The 19,376-nt window shown below is 32.0% G+C and overlaps 1 protein-coding gene across 1 annotated transcript; it reads right to left on the minus strand.

The window, feature by feature from the left end:
- Positions 1–264: 264 nt before the first annotated feature.
- On the minus strand, positions 265–8,002 carry LOTGIDRAFT_234919 (hypothetical protein; the record flags this gene model as incomplete). Its single annotated transcript, XM_009063317.1, has 3 exons — positions 265–1,024; positions 1,902–2,203; positions 7,985–8,002. The coding sequence occupies 3 exons, from the start codon at positions 8,000–8,002 to the stop codon at positions 913–915; spliced, it is 432 nt and encodes a 143-aa protein (XP_009061565.1). The 3' UTR covers positions 265–912.
- Positions 8,003–19,376: the final 11,374 nt, after the last annotated feature.

A 19,376-nucleotide genomic window follows, 5' to 3' on the forward strand; every position in this document is an offset into this window, starting at 1 on the left:
TAACTATTTTGTGTTTTTCTCGTAATGCTGTCCCTGCAATCTTTTTTTGTGTCTGAAAATAAAGCCTGACTGAATAGAACGACCTAAATTTTAATTATGCCAGACTACAAAGCGCCTGTTCTATAACGTCCATGAATGGGGCACAATATCATAATTCGCCCAAGACGTTATAAACCACTTACTGCCCATGACATATTATCGCAATTTGCCATCAACATATCCCAGATTTAATGATTTTACCCCAGATGATTTTCAAATACGGCAAATTAATACAAATTATTTATTTTTTACATCATAGAATAACACAATAACAGAAACAAAGAAAGAAGAGACTTTGACCTAATTGCACAATAAATAGACTTGATATACAGTAAGGTTTGGTGGTATAAGGAATTCTATCTTAACAAGTTAGTATTATTATACATAATGTTATGTTAAAACATAGAGCATTAAACGCCAGTAACCAGAAATATGAAGAAAACTTGAAGATAAAAATAAAGCAGTTTAAACAAGCAACAAAGAAAAACTGCTAAAACATAGGCTACTATACAATACATGTAAATCAAACTATACGGGGAAGTGATCAGAAGACAATGTGCAAATATGTTTCCATGTCAGATTGAATTGTAGTTTGTGATTCAGTTTTCGTCTGAGATGCAAGGACTCCTTAGAAAATATATGTCCCAAGTATTCTACTTCTTTAGCGAAGGAAGAGAGTAGAAGTATCCAACAATAAAAGTGCAACAGCACAATATTCCAAGGTAGATAGGTAGGCCTACATTTATACCAAACTTTAAAAAGAGAAGTAGATTTTGAAGCTGTATATTATGTTCAGGCGGTTGAATACCCCGTCGTATTTTTTCTTCCTTATGGCGAATATTCAATAAACATTTCGTCATGAAAATTAAGAGTTCATAAACCATGTAATGGACCCAATTCTGACATTGCCGTCGAGACGACTTCATCATCTGACATTTTTATGTAAAGGAAGAGTTTATCATCATGAATATGATAATGTGATTTGCTATAAAATAAGAAGAATACAAGAGATATAAATATATGCATATCATGTTATTTCAATCAGAGCAATTTTACAATACGTTGCCTACATTAGCACTATTTCACAAACGTAATTTGTCTCGTAGTGAAGACAATTGTCCATAAACCTGTCATATTTGAATTGTTATGGGATAAAGTTCTATATATTTACAAAATATAAAGCATAAGCGGCCTTCGACATATTATGCACATCCGGGGTTGTTTCTTTAGCTGAACTCCCCAATTGACGTTATTTTTGCGTCAGATTTTTGCGGTAATGGATAATATAGACCCTATGTCAGCCAACCTTCGTAGACAGTAAATTGTTATTGATGCCCGGATGTACACCAATATCTTGAACGACTATACCTAAAAATGTCAAGTATTTATATCTAGAAATCAATATCGACAAAGTGATTTTGTGCCTCATTTCTCCGATGCAGACCTACATATTTGATTTCAACTAAAACTGTGACTGATTTCATCTACCTGAAAATGAGTTTGTAACTAGTCTGTAAAGTTTATATGCCGTTGAAAAAGACTTATAGAAACAAACACTTGACGTTCTAAAGGTAGAACCCGTAAGTTGTCGTAAGCGGGTTTAAATCCAGTTTTGTTTTGGTTTGTTATATTATATGGAGCTATGCATATCTTAGAATACAATATTCTCTCTCCGTCAACATCAACCCGTAAATATATAAACGGCAAAAAATCATCCTGCTCATAAATTTTGGCATGTCATCGTAATCTTTTCATTCCATCTTTATTGCCCAGCGCACGTTTTCCTCGTGCATTTTGAGTATTTACTCTTTGTATGTTGCTCACAGTCCAATAATGACAACGGTTGTCCGGGTTCTGCACACCTTCTTACACACTCCGCATATTCATATAGCATGTCTTGATTGTTTTCCTTCATTATTGCAAGTTTGAATGGAAGTGTGACATCTTTAAAGTAGTTATGATGTGTACGGATGAATTCATTGGTGAAGCAGCATATGAAGTTCATTTTCGCCAGTAACTCTTTAGGTTCGAAGTCTGCAACGTAATTCTGACAAACTGTTGACGAGTTTTTACCTTGGCACATGATAGAACAATAGTTCGGCGATGTTGCTTGGGATGCAATGAGTGTAACGAAAGTCAGGTGTAAAATAACTGAACAGAAATCCTGAAAATAGAAAAAAAATATCTGCAACCTTTGATTAATAAAACAAGATATAAGTAGCCTTCACAGCTGTGGTCAGCCTATCTCAGGCGGACCAACTAAAAGCAAAAACTTCCAATACAGCTCGAAACCATCTTTCTGGAATAGTGGTCTTCTTCATACCATAGCTAAATAATTACTTCTATCTACTCCAACTAAATAGAACACATGTTTCAACGGGGAATGAAAGAAAACGTCAATCACTAAAAAAAATTGGTTCTATTGTTAGTAAATAAAATAGATATTTCAACATTAACATTCAAAAGCGTTTACTATCCACATGGGGAGAAAGAAAATTGATAATATTTTTTAAAAGAAATAAGCCCCATTTTCCATTAAAGTAAGATGTGATCGTCCACACAATAAAATGGTGTTCAACAAAGCTCTCCTTTGTGTCCTATTTCTTATAGTTTGTTATGACCTTGTCAATTATAATTATTCAATTATAGCATACTTAACACATTAATGGAAAAGAAACGTAAATAAGTAAAGCGATTTTCGGGTGGTTTACTAGTAAAAAAAAAATTTTGAAAACAGATATTTTTACTCTCTGTGATATGATGAAAACCAAGTCACATTTTTACTTGAAGTTATAAAAACTTGTTTTTGATGATGGTTTGACTGTGATAGGGGAGGGTGTGATTGACTTTACATTATTATAAGATCATATTTTCATTTTTTAAATGTCGTCGTATCATGAAACATGTATTTCTCACCATCCGATTTAAAATTTTTATTTTTATACAACTATAAGTAAATACACTTTGAACAGTGCATAACATATTGGATGATTTCGTAAATATCTTCGGTTCATTTAGCTCATATAATGAACAAGGATGTTCCTGAATGTGCAAACTATCGCGAACGTCATCGTATAAACGACCCTGTGTATGTACGTATATTAGATCAAGGTCAAGCAATAATTTATACTATCCCTATTTTAATTGAGTTATGCTGATGATTTAACTGGGCATGTCAATGACTGAACTATTTCCCTGAAGCGAATATCCTACTGATAACATGGGCTATATTACAGTACATGTTAATTTGATTACAAGATAGATATGATACATCATCAGTAGTTTGTATTTTGATAAACCTGATTAAACGATAAGTTTCATAACCAACAATATCGTATGTACATTACGGTAGATGTAGGATGGTGTGACTTAAACGTTTCCTATTGCTTCCCACGCTATCAACACGAAATTTGTGACATTATTAAGTCACAACTGCCCCAATCAGTAATGTTGATCACATAATACGGGGTAATTCAATTTAGTTGAAATAAATCAATAAATAAACTAAGTACTAACGATCCAAACCGCAAAAACGAAACCGGAAATAAAAAAAAAATTATTGGCGAAACATTGGTAGCAGCTTATAAACTGTAAGCAAAAGGAAGTATATTAATCATAAGTGAGTAAGTACACCCTGCCTGACACCACATCAACCAATGAACAAAACGAATTTGGGTAGATTGTTTTCGGACTATGTAAGTCATGAAAAATAACATCTAAATTTATTTGTTTATGAATTGGTCTTGTCAAATATTTTGACGCATTTGAATACTTAAAAATGGCGTCATCATGGTGGTTACAAGCAAATTTCTGAAACATTTATCTTTTTCCTAATTTATGAATGAATCTTCGTGGTTATGACATTTTGATTAATAAGTGTCCATCTTGCGCTATTTTCGTAACTGAACAACTACGACGGTAATTTTTTTGAGTCATCTCCATCGTCGGAAAAAAACGGTTGTAAAAATCGGTTTGTGAGGCGTGCTATTGTAACCTTGACGTCATTGGTGATGTTCATTCTCTTCATCTTTTTGTCACTCTGTTTACCAATAAAAGATGAGAAAACAGAACAAGTTTTTACGGTCTTTCTCAAAGGTTCCATCACCGTATCCCTAGAATGGGTTTTGACAAGAAATATGACGAATGGGGATGTTTGGAACCAATCCGATCAGGTGCATCATCAAAAACAATCCGATTTTTTTGACAACTGCGCTTTCTGGAATTTGACAAATAAATCTCATTTACTTTACTTAAGTCCGGAAATCACATCCGATAAATATTAATTCATCCATATAGTTTATGATTACGTTTTATTATTTTTATTATCCTTTACCTTTAGTAACTCATACGTAACTTTCCTTATAATTTACGTAAAATTATAATTTTCCTGTATGATTCTATAGTATTGTATTGCAATGTGAACTGAAAGATATCTTAATTCAATCTTATAATTGTTATGGTATTCAAAATTTCCTTATTCATAATCGTGACATGTTTTCCTGTTTATTTAAGATATAGAGGAAAGAAAATGATACCAAAACATTATTCAGCTTTTTTAACATCCTTGAATGCAATCAAATCCAAAAATGACAATTTATAGCTACATCTAAAACATCTTTTACGTAATATGTATAAAACGAACACAAAGAGAAAATTGCCAAAGGGCCACTCTGAGGTCCGCGCTTTACTGCATAATCTCTTGTTTATTCTCTTTCTGTAAAAGAGCCAATTATTCTTTTATTCCCTTTCCAATTCCACGATAACGCTTTAATTTTTTTAGAAGGGTTTCGAAGGTTTCTGATAGGTCCGCGCTCGGGGACGTTATATCGTGACGGGTGCTGCTGGCAAGGTACATCATAGTACATTTCTATTGCTTGGTCGTATACTGATGTATTTATGCTAATAAAAATGATTTAAAAAGAATATGATAGTTTTTGCTTGCCACATAATGAAAGGATAACAGTAATATTCGAGCATTAATATAATTGTAATGTTGTAGTTAGTCTGTTAACATAACTAATTATTTCTCATATAATATAAGAAGATTGGCTCTAAGCTACGAACGGTTAATTAGGTCCTCGGGCTTATAATCAGATATTGTCTTCAAAATCAATATAGGTTTCATTGGTGTGTATAACTTTCAGTTATTGCTTCAAAATATATGCCTTTGCCACACTTTTGTAGAAAAACAATACCGAATTGAATGGAAGATTTTCTTTCAGGAGGTTCATATTCGTTGTCGTAGACTGCAATCATTCTTTCCACGAGGCAAATAACCTACTCCCTAGAAATACAATGCTAAAAGAACCAACAAGACAATGCAGAGCTAAGGGAGTATACGCATATAAACATCTGCTACTACAACTGAAAATATTATCTTGCCTTTTTAATATAGAATTGAAAAAACTTAAGAACCTTGGCGTAATTAGCTCTAACACAGAATTACATTGTTATCAATTTTGTATGGCGTTCACTATATATGTTTTATATAGTATAGTTCGACAAGCATATATATATATATTTATTTAAACGTTCTCCAAGATATTAGGTATGAACTTTTAAATTTGAATGGATGGGAATAAAATATATGAAATTAAAGATGTTCTTCTTTTCTGGTTGTTAAATGAGCCATGAAAATATGACACTAAAAGCATTGTTGATTTGATCCCTCAGGTTTTTCAAACAATCTCATATATATACATAATATATGTCAGACATGGATTAAATTCGTTTCGTACCTTTCCGCGATAAAATTCAAAAAACTAGTTATAAACTTTTTTTAATGACACATTCTCAAAGAAGAAAACATTCATTATCACAAGGATAATAAAACATTGTCACTTTTTGTGACTTTGGCGATTATATATTCGTTTCTCATAGATCACATGGTAATATTTTAATTTTCTTAAAACACCCCTTTGTAGTTTTCGATCAAAAAGTATATAAAACTCTATTTTTGTTTTGTTTAAAACTGAAAGCAGAGTATCAAGGTGTGTTTCGTCCACATTGTAATGACCCGAAAGGACAGGTACGGCTCCGTACCGATTAATTAATGGTCCATTATACTGAAGCCGTGAAACATTAAATATGATGGGCTTGTACTATTCTCGTTTTTATACTATTGTCTGAAGCAATTAGGGAGGAAATAGTTTTGTTGGTATCTACATCTTATCTATTTTAGTCTAATTTACATCCACTTCTCACACAATACTTCTAGTGTGTACATTTACCTAAAAATAGTCACGCATTCGATTAACCTATACTCGATAAAGATCCCTGATGAATATCAAATAGAAAATTAGCCTAAACACATCGTACTTCAGATGCATACAATATTGCCACAATATAATAAGAAGGAAACCTAAATTTTAGACGGAAAGGCTGAAAAGATTCACAAAGATAGTATCATTTGATTCAAAGGGAGAATGACCAAAAATATATCACGGTACATTTGAAGTTCGTTTAACCCACTATTTCAAATTCAAAAAGACAAAAATACATCAATAAAATGATGGATTGGGTGGTTAGGTTTGAAGGTTAAGGGAGATATCACGAGGCGAGTTTAAATTCAATTTAATAAAAAGTGATTAATTAATTAAGTCATATTGCCAGATACCTTTTGACACGAAACTGTTCAAGTTGAAGAGCCCAAGTTAGTTTTTTTCTCTAATTACATGCACTTTTTGTAAAAACTCTGGCAAAGGTCACAGACACAGGAAGAGTATTATACATTCATAAAGTATATTAAATTACATGATATACTTTAAAGAAATTAAACTTGTGATTTTTTTAACAATAAGGTTTATAAACATTAAATTAAATTTGTATAGGCCTACTAAATAGATGAGGTAAACGCTTTCCGGAATGAGCGCACCTTAATTTTACTCCATTGCTATACAGGGTTCAAGAGGTATCGCATCGCAGTTTGTATATTGAATTTATCAAATTACCATTCATAAAATTGATTTCAAAGGCGGGAAAACCAAGGCCAGATACGCATGCGCAGATAAAAGTATTATGAAAGCTGATAGCTAGTCATGCAAATACATTATGAAACCTTGTCATGCATTTGCCATGATTTTCTGGGTACTCTGCCCGTCTGCAGATTAATTACGAATAATTTAACAATTATCAGATGGATTGTTACTAATATAAACCGCTTCCAAGCATTCCTAATACACCGCACCCAACTTAGAAGTATCAGTTTGTACCAAATTATTAATTAGAAGTAATTCCATATCAGCAATATAATAACATTCATGATCGTCAAATTAAAAGAAATGAAGCAAATGTCAATGAAAAGGGTGCAACAACTGCACAATGTCATGCGGTTCAGTTGAACAGATGCTAGATCTGCTTTCGTTTAAATTATAGAAAGTATTATGAAAGTATTTCTGAAGTTTGGTTAACAGCTATGACATTGAATAAAATTACTATTGTTAGTAATAATGAAGGCTTATTAAGTATTCGGTAATTACTGCAATTACTTATAATTACTCGGAATTTCAACCGAGATACATACCAACATAGGATTTTACTTCCGAATTTGTTCCTCGGATCGAAAATTTAGATTCACCATGAGTTACATGTAAGTTTATTCTGATTTCTAAATTATTTTACTGTTCAAATGAAAATCCTAGACGATTCAAAAACTCGTAATGCTTCAACCACAAATTGCTAAGCAATTTTTGATTCCCAGAGAAACATTGAATATGCTTCATTCTGCCAAAAATACTGTAATATTTGATACATTTTTGATAAAGTCTTTTTTTAAAAGTTACATTTCGTTGAAAAGATCACACTGTGATAATTTGATGTAATAATAACAAATTTTGTTTAAAATGTAAATAATATTAGCACGTGTGACCGGCTCTCTGCATGGATACTGTGGGCTGTATCAGAAATCCTTAAAAAGACGAGATTTAAAAATATACCATCTACTCACCATCTTTACTCTATACATTTTGAAGTTTCACTTTTAAATCACTTAAGTGAGAGATACACTTTGTTTTTCTTATTCCACTTAGTCTCCGTAACTGAATGAACACAAGATACTGTGATGACAATCTTGGGACAGTCTAAACGTTTTGCTTCGATGCTCTTGGTTTTATGGGAGCGTGGCCCCTTAGGCTACCTTTAAATAAATATATAGTCCGAAGGTAAGAAGATTAATTAACTAAGCTGTCACTATTGGATGTCGCACAAGGTGAATACCTCTACTTTTTATTGCCTTATAAAAATTACAATAGGTATCACAGGTAACCCTATTTATATAATAGAATAAGTTAGACTAAAAACTCTTTTATATAATCAACACTTTATAGGCCTAGACGAGCACACGACCTTCACATATCCCCGTAAATCGATCTTCATCAATTTCTGTAAAAAATATATCGTGTGATATCGTCTTTAGCTTCTTGATCTAAAATGAACTTAAGCTGGACATCAACAGGTCGTCACCTTATAATGCCGCAAACAAATTATTTTCTCGAATCTCATAAACATTGTGTTTTACATTGATTCACAAATCAAAACTTATGGAAAATTAATAACATTCCAGCTGAACAAACTTATATTGATACAAATTAATACCGAATACAATAGTAATACGAGCTTGCCCATTATATTCACCCACGGTTATTCATGAAATATGGTAATGAATTTAATTTAACGCTTAATATTAATAAAAAATGTATTTGTCAACTTCATATTTCTATTGGGTTAACATATACAGATATGAACAATGATTCATGTTTTTAAGTTGTTATCCATTATGCCGCCTACAATGTCATGTAGATTATAGCAGCGACAAATATTCAAATGACCACTGCTTTGATGTTTATTTCATGTCAAACAATTAAATATTACTACAATTATATTAGAATTATAAGACAGTTGCGCTCGGTTTTATCCAAATCATGCAGAATCAATAGGTAAGGATATAAAGATTAGAATGATCTTTTAGATAATATGAAACTCCCGGGCACTAGCTATAATAGGACCTCAACAACGCCTCGCCGAAATCGGAGTAGAGTTAGAGTACTTCGGACTAACCGTCTGGAAACCATCCTTATTTAAAGTGATATTATCACTGGACTTGACCCAAACACCAACCAAAATTTTATTTCTTGGTAAAGTTCAACAATTTGATAATCTATAGTGGACTTCGGGTAACGGGATGAATAGCCAAAATTTGTGGGGACTGTCACGTTAGCCCCAGTCTGGCATTTATATTACACCTCCCCATTCATCAGAATCAAATTGCACTTTGACCTTTTGACGCTGAGGGGGGGTGTCCAGTTTCAATGAATGAAACGATTTTATTGACCCATTTATAGCGTGAAGGTGTAATGATAGTATTTAGCACATGACATCAAACAAGAGCATTACGTCAAAATTGACAGTGAACACTTTTTCTTTTTCCCATAATTTGAAAGTTCATGGTAACATTATGGAGATTTGATGAAGCGCACCTTTTTGACATACACTGTACTTAACACCTTTACATGCATCATCCCATCTATATTGTCAGCTTGTCGTATTAGGTGAAAGAACGCACGTCATATACTCATACGTTAAATGAACAATCATAAGTCATGACGTGGGGATTGTGCATCATTTCCTATGATGCCCCGATGAACTTTATTTCCACGTAATCAAACTAATAAATATTGTTTTCATCTCACGGACTGAATAAAGCATCATCTTTACAATACTTCATGAAAAGTTAACATTAATAATAGAACGCGCAACTGACAAAATGTGGGCATCTCCCAGAGATTCTACCAAATCACTGTATCCGACAATAGATCAAATTATGGCCAGGCCCGTAGACTGGCCAGTACTCCTGGTCTACGGACTTTCACGGAGTATTTTAGATTCGAGATTATTTTTGTTAAAACACAAGTTATAATACGTTACATTTTTATTGCCGTTTTAGTTTAAACGTAGTCGGGTATGTTTTATGGTAAAACGTTGAACAAATACTCCCAAGTTAATTTTCTGGGTTTTTTTTTTGATAAAATATTTATCCATTTTTCCTACTTTGTGTTGTTTGATTCATATGAATACAATTTAGGATAATAGATGTCTATTGGTTAGCATTTATAATGAACCAATCAAATCTTTTGAATTTTGAGACGGGACAGATTACGATCCAGTATCAGGCCAATAATTTTGTTACCAACGACTTTTTCTTTTCTGCAGACTTTTTATGATTTTCAACGAACCCAATTGTATCAAATTGTCTATTCTAATGTAATTAAATATGATGTCTGGTTTCATCCCAGCTCATTCAACTCACAATGGTCCAGCGACTACCAGTTGGTCTGAGGTAAGAAACCCATACCAAGTGTGACGGGTGTAACAGGTGTGATAGGAGCATGAGTTTAGTGTTATTTAAAACCAGTTCTAAACTTTCACTAAAAATTCTGAACTTCCACGCAATGAACGCACCATTCGCATTTGCCTCCGAACGTGTTTGAACTATAGCAATTTCTTGTGGTTGTTTAAGATCAAAAATGAAGTGGGAAACAGTTTTTTCTGTGGTGTCATTGCACTAATCAGTCTTCATTAGCTTCAAAGCTAGACTCCACGTTGTACTAGTGCTTCTGATGCTATTTTCAACCCCATATGAACTATAAATAGCGCATTAATTTCCCACTGCAGGCGAGAAGAAATTTTTTCGATCATATTTTTCGTAACCTGTCAATGACACTGACACTAAATCAGAAATAGCTCTAATAACAAGTGGTCGGGAGTTTGGACTGAAAACCACAAATGAGTTCTTTGTGATGAAGATTTTGCTAAAACTGTCTTCAATCAAAAATTTAACCCAGAATAAGATTAAAATAGACCCTAGTCCAGTTGTGATATTGTGGCCAATTAATTGTTTCATTCAGATAAAAACCATAATTTTGGGAATACAGAACTGTTATTCTCTAGTTAGTTTGATACGAAAGGGGTGACGAAGATTGATATCGGTTACGGGAAATATAAACTCACTGACCGAGAAATCAATATTTAAGGGAATTGACCTAAAATGAGAAAAGAAATCAATTAGTTAATCCTGGTGTTTTTCTATAACTTAACGTCACATCAAAAAGGTTAAACTCAATGTGTTCAATTAAGGAAGGGGTTAGCAATAAAGGGTCTCTTTTCCTATCAATATTAAATCAATATTATCTTACATTAGCTTTTCTCCTGAGCCAGTCAGTCTAAAAAATCGATTTAATTCAAGATAATATGATCGTATCTCAACTTTGTTAAAATTTAATTCATGATTTCACATATTTCAAAATAGATTCGTAACAGCTGTTCCCTCGAGTGGGTGTTGGAAGTAAATTGAGTATATAATTTAAAATCATTCACATTAAATATAATAGTCAACTACCAAACCAACAACACAGACACTACTAACTACTACTAACAGATACCTAGTTTGCGATATCAGCATCCACTGGAGGCGAACTTTAACTAGGCAACTACCAACCACCAACATTATATATCACAATATGTACCACCACCTTTCTGAAAATAACGATCAATCTTTTATAATATTTCAACTTACTGTGTGATTCAGTAATATGATCTGCATCTTGCCTCCAGAATCTCTAGGTTGCATAGCCAGGTTCCCACCAAAGATTTAGAATTAGTTCATGTTTTTTTTTAAAAGTACATGTAGTGCACCCGCTTAAGAGATTTATGTAAATCATCTACATAGGGTGGAAATTAGGTTAAGCTGCCGATATTAAAATTATCTGCAAATATCTATTCACAAATCTACCTAGGATTACTACGGCATGCGATGCTTTTGATAGATATCATGAAATAGAATGAATACTCAACCAAGCAACATGTATAAATGATTTTAAAGCGCGACCTGATAACCATCTATGCAATTATTATGAAATACTTAATCTTAGTAAGTATATAAATCATATGAAAACCTATCATCAACAGATTTTCTCAGCTGATAAAAGGGATTAAAAAGAGGTTTTCTGACATTTCGGTAACTCACGACTGATGAAGATGTTGCGACTCTTTTTTTTTCGTAATTTGAGGTAACGTGACCTAGATTTGAAGCTTGTATCGCAAACTGTCTGTTGACTAAACTGGAATTGAAAGGAGACGTCATCTAGAAGTATCTCTTGAATGGTGTACATACACGCTGAAGTAAATTTCTGTACGCGATACACATACATAAAATTGACCATTTACATATACATGATACTCATGCATACACTTTACATTACATCATGTTACATGATTCTCATGTAATCCATTTAATTGTACACGATACTCATGCATAAAATTTACATTACCATGACTCTCATGCAATCAATTCAAATGTACATGATACTGATGCATACAATTAACATTAACATGATTCTCATGCAATCAATTCAAATGTACATGATACTGATGCATACAATTAACATTAACATGATTCTCATGCAATCAATTAAATGTACATGATACTGATGCATACAATATACATTAACATGATTCTCATGCAATCAACTTAAATGTACATGATACTGATGCATACAATATACATTAACATGATTCTCATGCAATCAACTTAAATGTACATGATACTCATGCATACAATATACATTAACATGATTCTCATGCAATCAACTTAAATGTACATGGTACTGATGCATACAATATACATTAACATGATTCTCATGCAATCAATTTAAATGTACATGATACTGATGCATACAATTAACATTAACATGATTCTCATGCAATAAACTTAAATATACATGATACTCATGCATACAATATACATTAACATGATTCTCAAGTAATCAATTCAAATGTACATGATACTGATGCATACAATATACATTAACATGATTTTCATGTAATCAATTCAAATGTACATGATACTGATGCATACAATTAACATTAACATGATTCTCATGCAATCAATTTAAATGTACATGATACTCATGCATACAATATACATTAACATGATTCTCAAGTAATCAATTCAAATGTATATGATACTGATGCGTACAATTAACATTAACATGATTTTCATGTAATCAATTTAAATGTACATGATACTGATGCATACAATTTACATTACCATGATTCTCATGCAATCAATTTAAATGTACATGATACTGATGCATACAATTAACATTAACATGATTTTCATACAATCAATTCAAATGTACATGATACTGATGCATACAATTAACATTGACATGATTCTCATACAATCAACGTAAATGTACATGATACTCATGCATACAATTTTCATTAACATGATTCTCATGCAATCAATTCAAATGTACATGATACTCATGCATACAATTTACATTAACATGATTCTCATGCAATCAATTTAAATGTACATGATACTCATGCATACAATTTACATTAACATGATTCTCATGCAATCAATTTAAATGTACATGATACTGATGCATACAATTTACATTAACATGATTTTCAAGTAATCAATTCAAATGTACATGATACTGATGCATACAATATACATTAACATGATTCTCATGCAATCAATTTAAATGTACATGATACTGATGCATACAATTAACATTAACATGACTCTCATGCAATCAATTTAAATGTACATGATACTGATGCATACAATTAACATTAACATGATTCTCATGCAATCAACTTAAATGTACACGATACTCATGCATACAATATACATTAACATGATTCTCATGCAATCAACTTAAATGTACATGATACTCATGCATACAATATACATTAACATGATTCTCATGCAATCAATATAAATGTACATGATACTGATGCATACAATATACATTAACATGATTCTCAAGTAATCAATTCAAATGTATATGATACTGATGCGTACAATTAACATTAACATGATTCTCATGCAATCAACTTAAATGTACATGATACTGATGCATACAATATACATTAACATGATTCTCAAGTAATCAATTCAAATGTATATGATACTGATGCGTACAATTAACATTAACATGATTCTCATGCAATCAATTCAAATGTACATGATACTGATGCATACAATATACATTAACATGATTCTCAAGTAATCAATTCAAATGTACATGATACTGATGCATACAATATACATTAACATGATTCTCATGCAATCAACTTAAATGTACATGATACTCATGCATACAATTAACATTAACATGATTCTCAAGTAATCAATTCAAATGTATATGATACTGATGCGTACAATTAACATTAACATGATTTTCATGTAATCAATTTAAATGTACATGATACTGATGCATACAATTAACATTAACATGATTTTCATGCAATCAATTTAAATGTACATGATACTGATGCATACAATTAACATTGACATGATTCTCATGCAATCAATTCAAATGTACATGATACTGATGCATACAATTAACATTAACATGATTTTCATACAATCAACTTAAATGTACATGATACTCATGCATACAATTTTCATTAACATGATTCTCATGCAATCAATTCAAATGTACATGATACTGATGCATACAATTAACATTGACATGATTCTCATACAATCAACTTAAATGTACATGATACTCATGCATACAATTTTCATTAACATGATTCTCATGCAATCAATTTAAATGTACATGATACTGATGCATACAATTTACATTAACATGATTCTCATGCAATCAATTTAAATGTACATGATACTCATGCATACAATTTACATTAACATGATTTTCATACAATCAATTTAAATGTACATGATACTGATGCATACAATTTACATTAATATGATTCTCATGCAATCAATTTAAATGTACATGATACTGATGCATACAATTTACATTAATATGATTTTCATGTAATCAATTCAAATGTACATGATACTGATGCATACAATTTACATTAATATGATTCTCATGCAATCAACTTAAATGTACATGATACTGATGCATACAATTTACATTAATATGATTTTCATGTAATCAATTCAAATGTACATGATACTGATGCATACAATTTACATTAACATGATTCTCATGCAATCAATTCAAATGTACATGATACTGATGCATACAATTTACATTAACATGATTCTCATGTAATCAATTCAAATGTACATGATACTGAAGGTATTGTATATTTACGTCGAAAACATGATGGTATTTTTAACAAGATAAAATTTAGAGAGTTTATACCTGACTTTTATATCGATGCATAGCTAATGACCATTTGTAGAATATGCAGATTTTCTTGATGAACTTGTTAATTAAGTCATGTAGATTATGTTAACAAATGTCACCATCTGAGCATCTGCTTATATTATGTATATTAATTAACAGAACATACACAAAATAAATGTCACAACAAAAATATATGTATAAAATATCAATAAAAAGAACATAAAGGTCCCATACCTTCAATAACATTTGTAAAGCTGACATTTGGTAACATCTGTAAATGTGCTAAGTTAGTCTACAATTAGTAGGTAGTACCTTCAATATGACTAAATACAAATTATTGAACTGACTTAGTTGACGTTTATTCAGTCATTTTTGTCGAAAATAATATAACCACGTTATACGAGTTGAAAATGTACGCCTATTTTCAAATGCCTATCGATATCAATATAACAATATCAGAATAATAATACGTTACATCAAATGTTATGTTCAAACTTGAACAGAACGTATGATAATTCTATTCAAATCATAAAATTAGAGGTTAGGGTGGTTGAAAGTTAACAAGTTACTGGCGCAGGGTTCAAGCAGTGTTAAGATGGGGGTACGTCTTATCAACAGGAAGTCGAATTGCAGCGTAATATCGACGTTCGCTCTTTACATCGCATAATGTAAATTCTGATATACAGACAACGCATTTCTTTCTTATTTGAAAGTAATATGGGACGTTTCCAGACAGCTGCTAAAAATATATGAAGATGTCATGGGATTGACGGTATATTATTTTTTTAAATATAGAAAAATGAAATAAAAGCGGTACATCCTGGCAACAGACTGAGGCTATCGATTAGTATGTCTGTACACGTAGACGACTTTTGAAGACAATTTAAGTCTAATTTGGCAAAATAAGCTACACATGAAAAACTGTCTATAATAGCATGTAAATGTATATCACTTTGTTGTTCGAAACATGCGAAAAAATCCCCTCAAAACAGGGTTCCACCGGTCGACAAGTTTCAAAATAGCTATCAGAGGCTAGAAGAGAGGCAGATGTATCGGTCTTTTCAAATAGCTTACTTTGCAGAAAATACGTCCTGAGAGTGGGATTCGTATACTATTTTACAAGGCTGAATATATCTTCAAATTGAAAGTATGTACTGTATATTGATTATTGAAACAAACAAGTGACAAAACGAGACTGAAAAGCCCCATAAGCGTTCAGTACTACTTATATAATAATGTGTTGTTGGTGATACATAACCCTAGGCATGGCCGAATCAGGAAGATTTTTCTTATATAGTTCACAAACAGAAATGCCAATTGACAATTTAGTACTACCTAAAAGCAGTAACATATATAAAAAAAAACTTAATGACGCATTCATCACACTTACAGATGACACTTTATGAAAAAGTAGACTAACTTTGACTTTAATGTAAAAAGTACAAACATATACAATAACTGACATTGTTTCAGGTCGATTTTTCAAAAAGACAAAGAAAACTTTCTTTTCAGAAAACACCCTCGTAAGATAAAGTAGAATACAATACTTTATTATTAATTTTAATTCATCTGGCGGAATAATGATTGATTGCTTGTATATGTATAAAAACTTTATATAAAACTAAATATTGCACTAATATTTTTATGGTTCATATACTAAACAACTGTTCTCAAAGCAAACAAAATTCATCTATCGCGACACTTTGATTTTTTAACAATTACGTCGCCTTCTCTCGTTTTGAACCGAAAAAATCATGGTTTGTTATAGAAAAGTAGATTGGCAATTAATCTCATCCATCCTATCTTACGAAATGTAAACATATTCGAGAATTCTATTACTTGTATCTTCTGTACCACGTTGAATTTTAACTCTATAGACCGAGCACATGACGACATCCAATCTGATTAAAATTCGAAAGGTGACGCGACTCCACTTGTCCTCCATAATCTGTGGAAGTTATTGTGCATCCCATATTCTGAATCAACCAGTCAAGTGCTCTGTTTAATGTAAGGTTTCCTCACTATATGTGAGAAACACTGGAATATTCATGGTAAAAGTTTGATTAGCATTGTCCATTTAAAACAGTGTTTTTGACTGATTAACATAAATAGCTTTTGATCATACTGGGCCAGAATTCGACAAAACCGCTGGCGTAATCAACATAATGGCATTGAAACATTTTTAAAACATAAGGAAACATATACACATGTCTTGTTCTCTCGCTCTAAGATGACATTGTCGTCACAAATCGTTATTTAGGTTTCGCTATATTCTATGATAAAGAATTAGCAGTACCAGCTTTCGCACAGTTGCTACCGTAATGCTCTGAGCAGACTCGAGAATCTATATGTCCGTCTTGTCTAATGTTTTAGAGGCATTTCAAGTGCCCACTGTAGTTGGAAAGGTTGGAAAGGTTGGAAAGCAAGGGTCTCGAACAGATCAGTGTTGACTTCAGCCTCCAAAGAGACCCTTTTGGTATCTCTGGTTATTGCAGATAGCAATTTAAGGCCAAAGATATGAGAAGCCCAACAGGTTCTATACCATAAAAAAAAAATCCATAACTGAAAATTCATCGTTAATAAAAATGCCTATAATTGTTAAATAAAATAACACCACAATATTCCTGTTCAGATATAATACAGTGATATTGATTAAGTGTTCGATTTACTTCTACTTAAAAGAGTACTAGATATGCTAAAAAATACTATTCCGTAACAAAATTAGCAATTTTTTTAAGATTTGGTAAATTAAGTACATAAGTTAACTTTGCCTTCCATTTGCTGATCGGTGGTCGTATATCATTGCAAATGATTGTGTAGGCAAGTTATGTGGTTAGCATTCTCATTTTGTAGTTGATAAAGGATATATGTTTGAAAGACTGCTTAAGGTCACCATCAACTTTTCTTTGTACAGGCTCCAATATATCACTGTAGTGACTAAAATCCATCACCTGGAAATAATCTCTGGGTTATATTCTGGATATAGGCGTTTTCACAAACTCTCAACTCTGTGGCACTGCTACATGTATATGGTAGTAATTGTCTGATGCTTGTAGTTTTGCTACCTTGAAAATAAAGATCATACATTGCCACATAAATTAAACCAATTTCAAATTTAGTCACCTAGGTGTTGTAACGGTGGTCTTCCTTAAAGTCCAAAATTGAGATCTTGTATGCGCCGTGTCTAGGCTCTGTTTCTAAGAAGTTATTTAATTTAACATGGAGGTGAACTAAGTTCGTGTTCTGATTTTGGAAACAAAGTCATGCGCGAAGCTTCGAATTAAACTTATCTCATATGATACATTTCAAATTATACACTATAAGTGCTCCTTACTGCTTTAGTGCACATGGGCATAAGCATATACATACATAATATAATGAAAGTTTTTTGTAAAGTCTAATTCTATTGGGGAGCAAGGTATCATTTCGGAGATTTTGAGTGCAATAATATACTATGTCCCGTGGGACCAACGTTGAAATTTACGTTCAGTTGAGCGATGTCACCTTATAGATATGGTACAGCAAATTGCCTTTAAGGCATCTAGATTAGGACGGAAATCACTTAGCTTAGTCATTAACTTACTTCTCACTAACGTATGTTTACATTCTCTCTTCATTCAAGTTATTTCAAAAACAGATCAGCCAATGAGGGTACAGTACAACTACACTAATACGTTGTACAATATTATAGTATTATAAGTTTTAAGATCTAGAAGTAATTGCTTTATTTACCTAATCTTCCCAGGACTGGATATGCGGTAGAATATAACTGAATTAAAGGGGCATTCCGCTTTTTTGTAAAAAGTTGTCATTATCAAAAACGTAGTAAAATATATCTGAAAATATTTATAAAGTATGCTATTTATATCTATGTATCTTTATGATCAAACTGAATTTGTTAGTACTGATTGTTAATTAAGCAGTTAGACCTAGTTTTGGTGTTTGGCTTTATAATGGCTCGATATTATTAGTTGAAATCTTTAGAATACATAGAAGACATATTTCTCTACAATTAGACGTAAATTTACTCAAATCCGTAAGAGCTTCCAAACAGCATAACGAACTTTAAAAACCTCGGTAATGTTTTTAAATATTTTTGGCGTTTAAAAATTAACGGCTGGATATTTTTAGTTGCAACTTTCAGATACGTTAAAGGGCACA

Source organism: Lottia gigantea, assembly GCF_000327385.1.
Source record: "Lottia gigantea unplaced genomic scaffold LOTGIsca_57, whole genome shotgun sequence".
In the NCBI taxonomy this organism is placed as follows: Eukaryota; Metazoa; Mollusca; class Gastropoda; family Lottiidae; genus Lottia; species Lottia gigantea.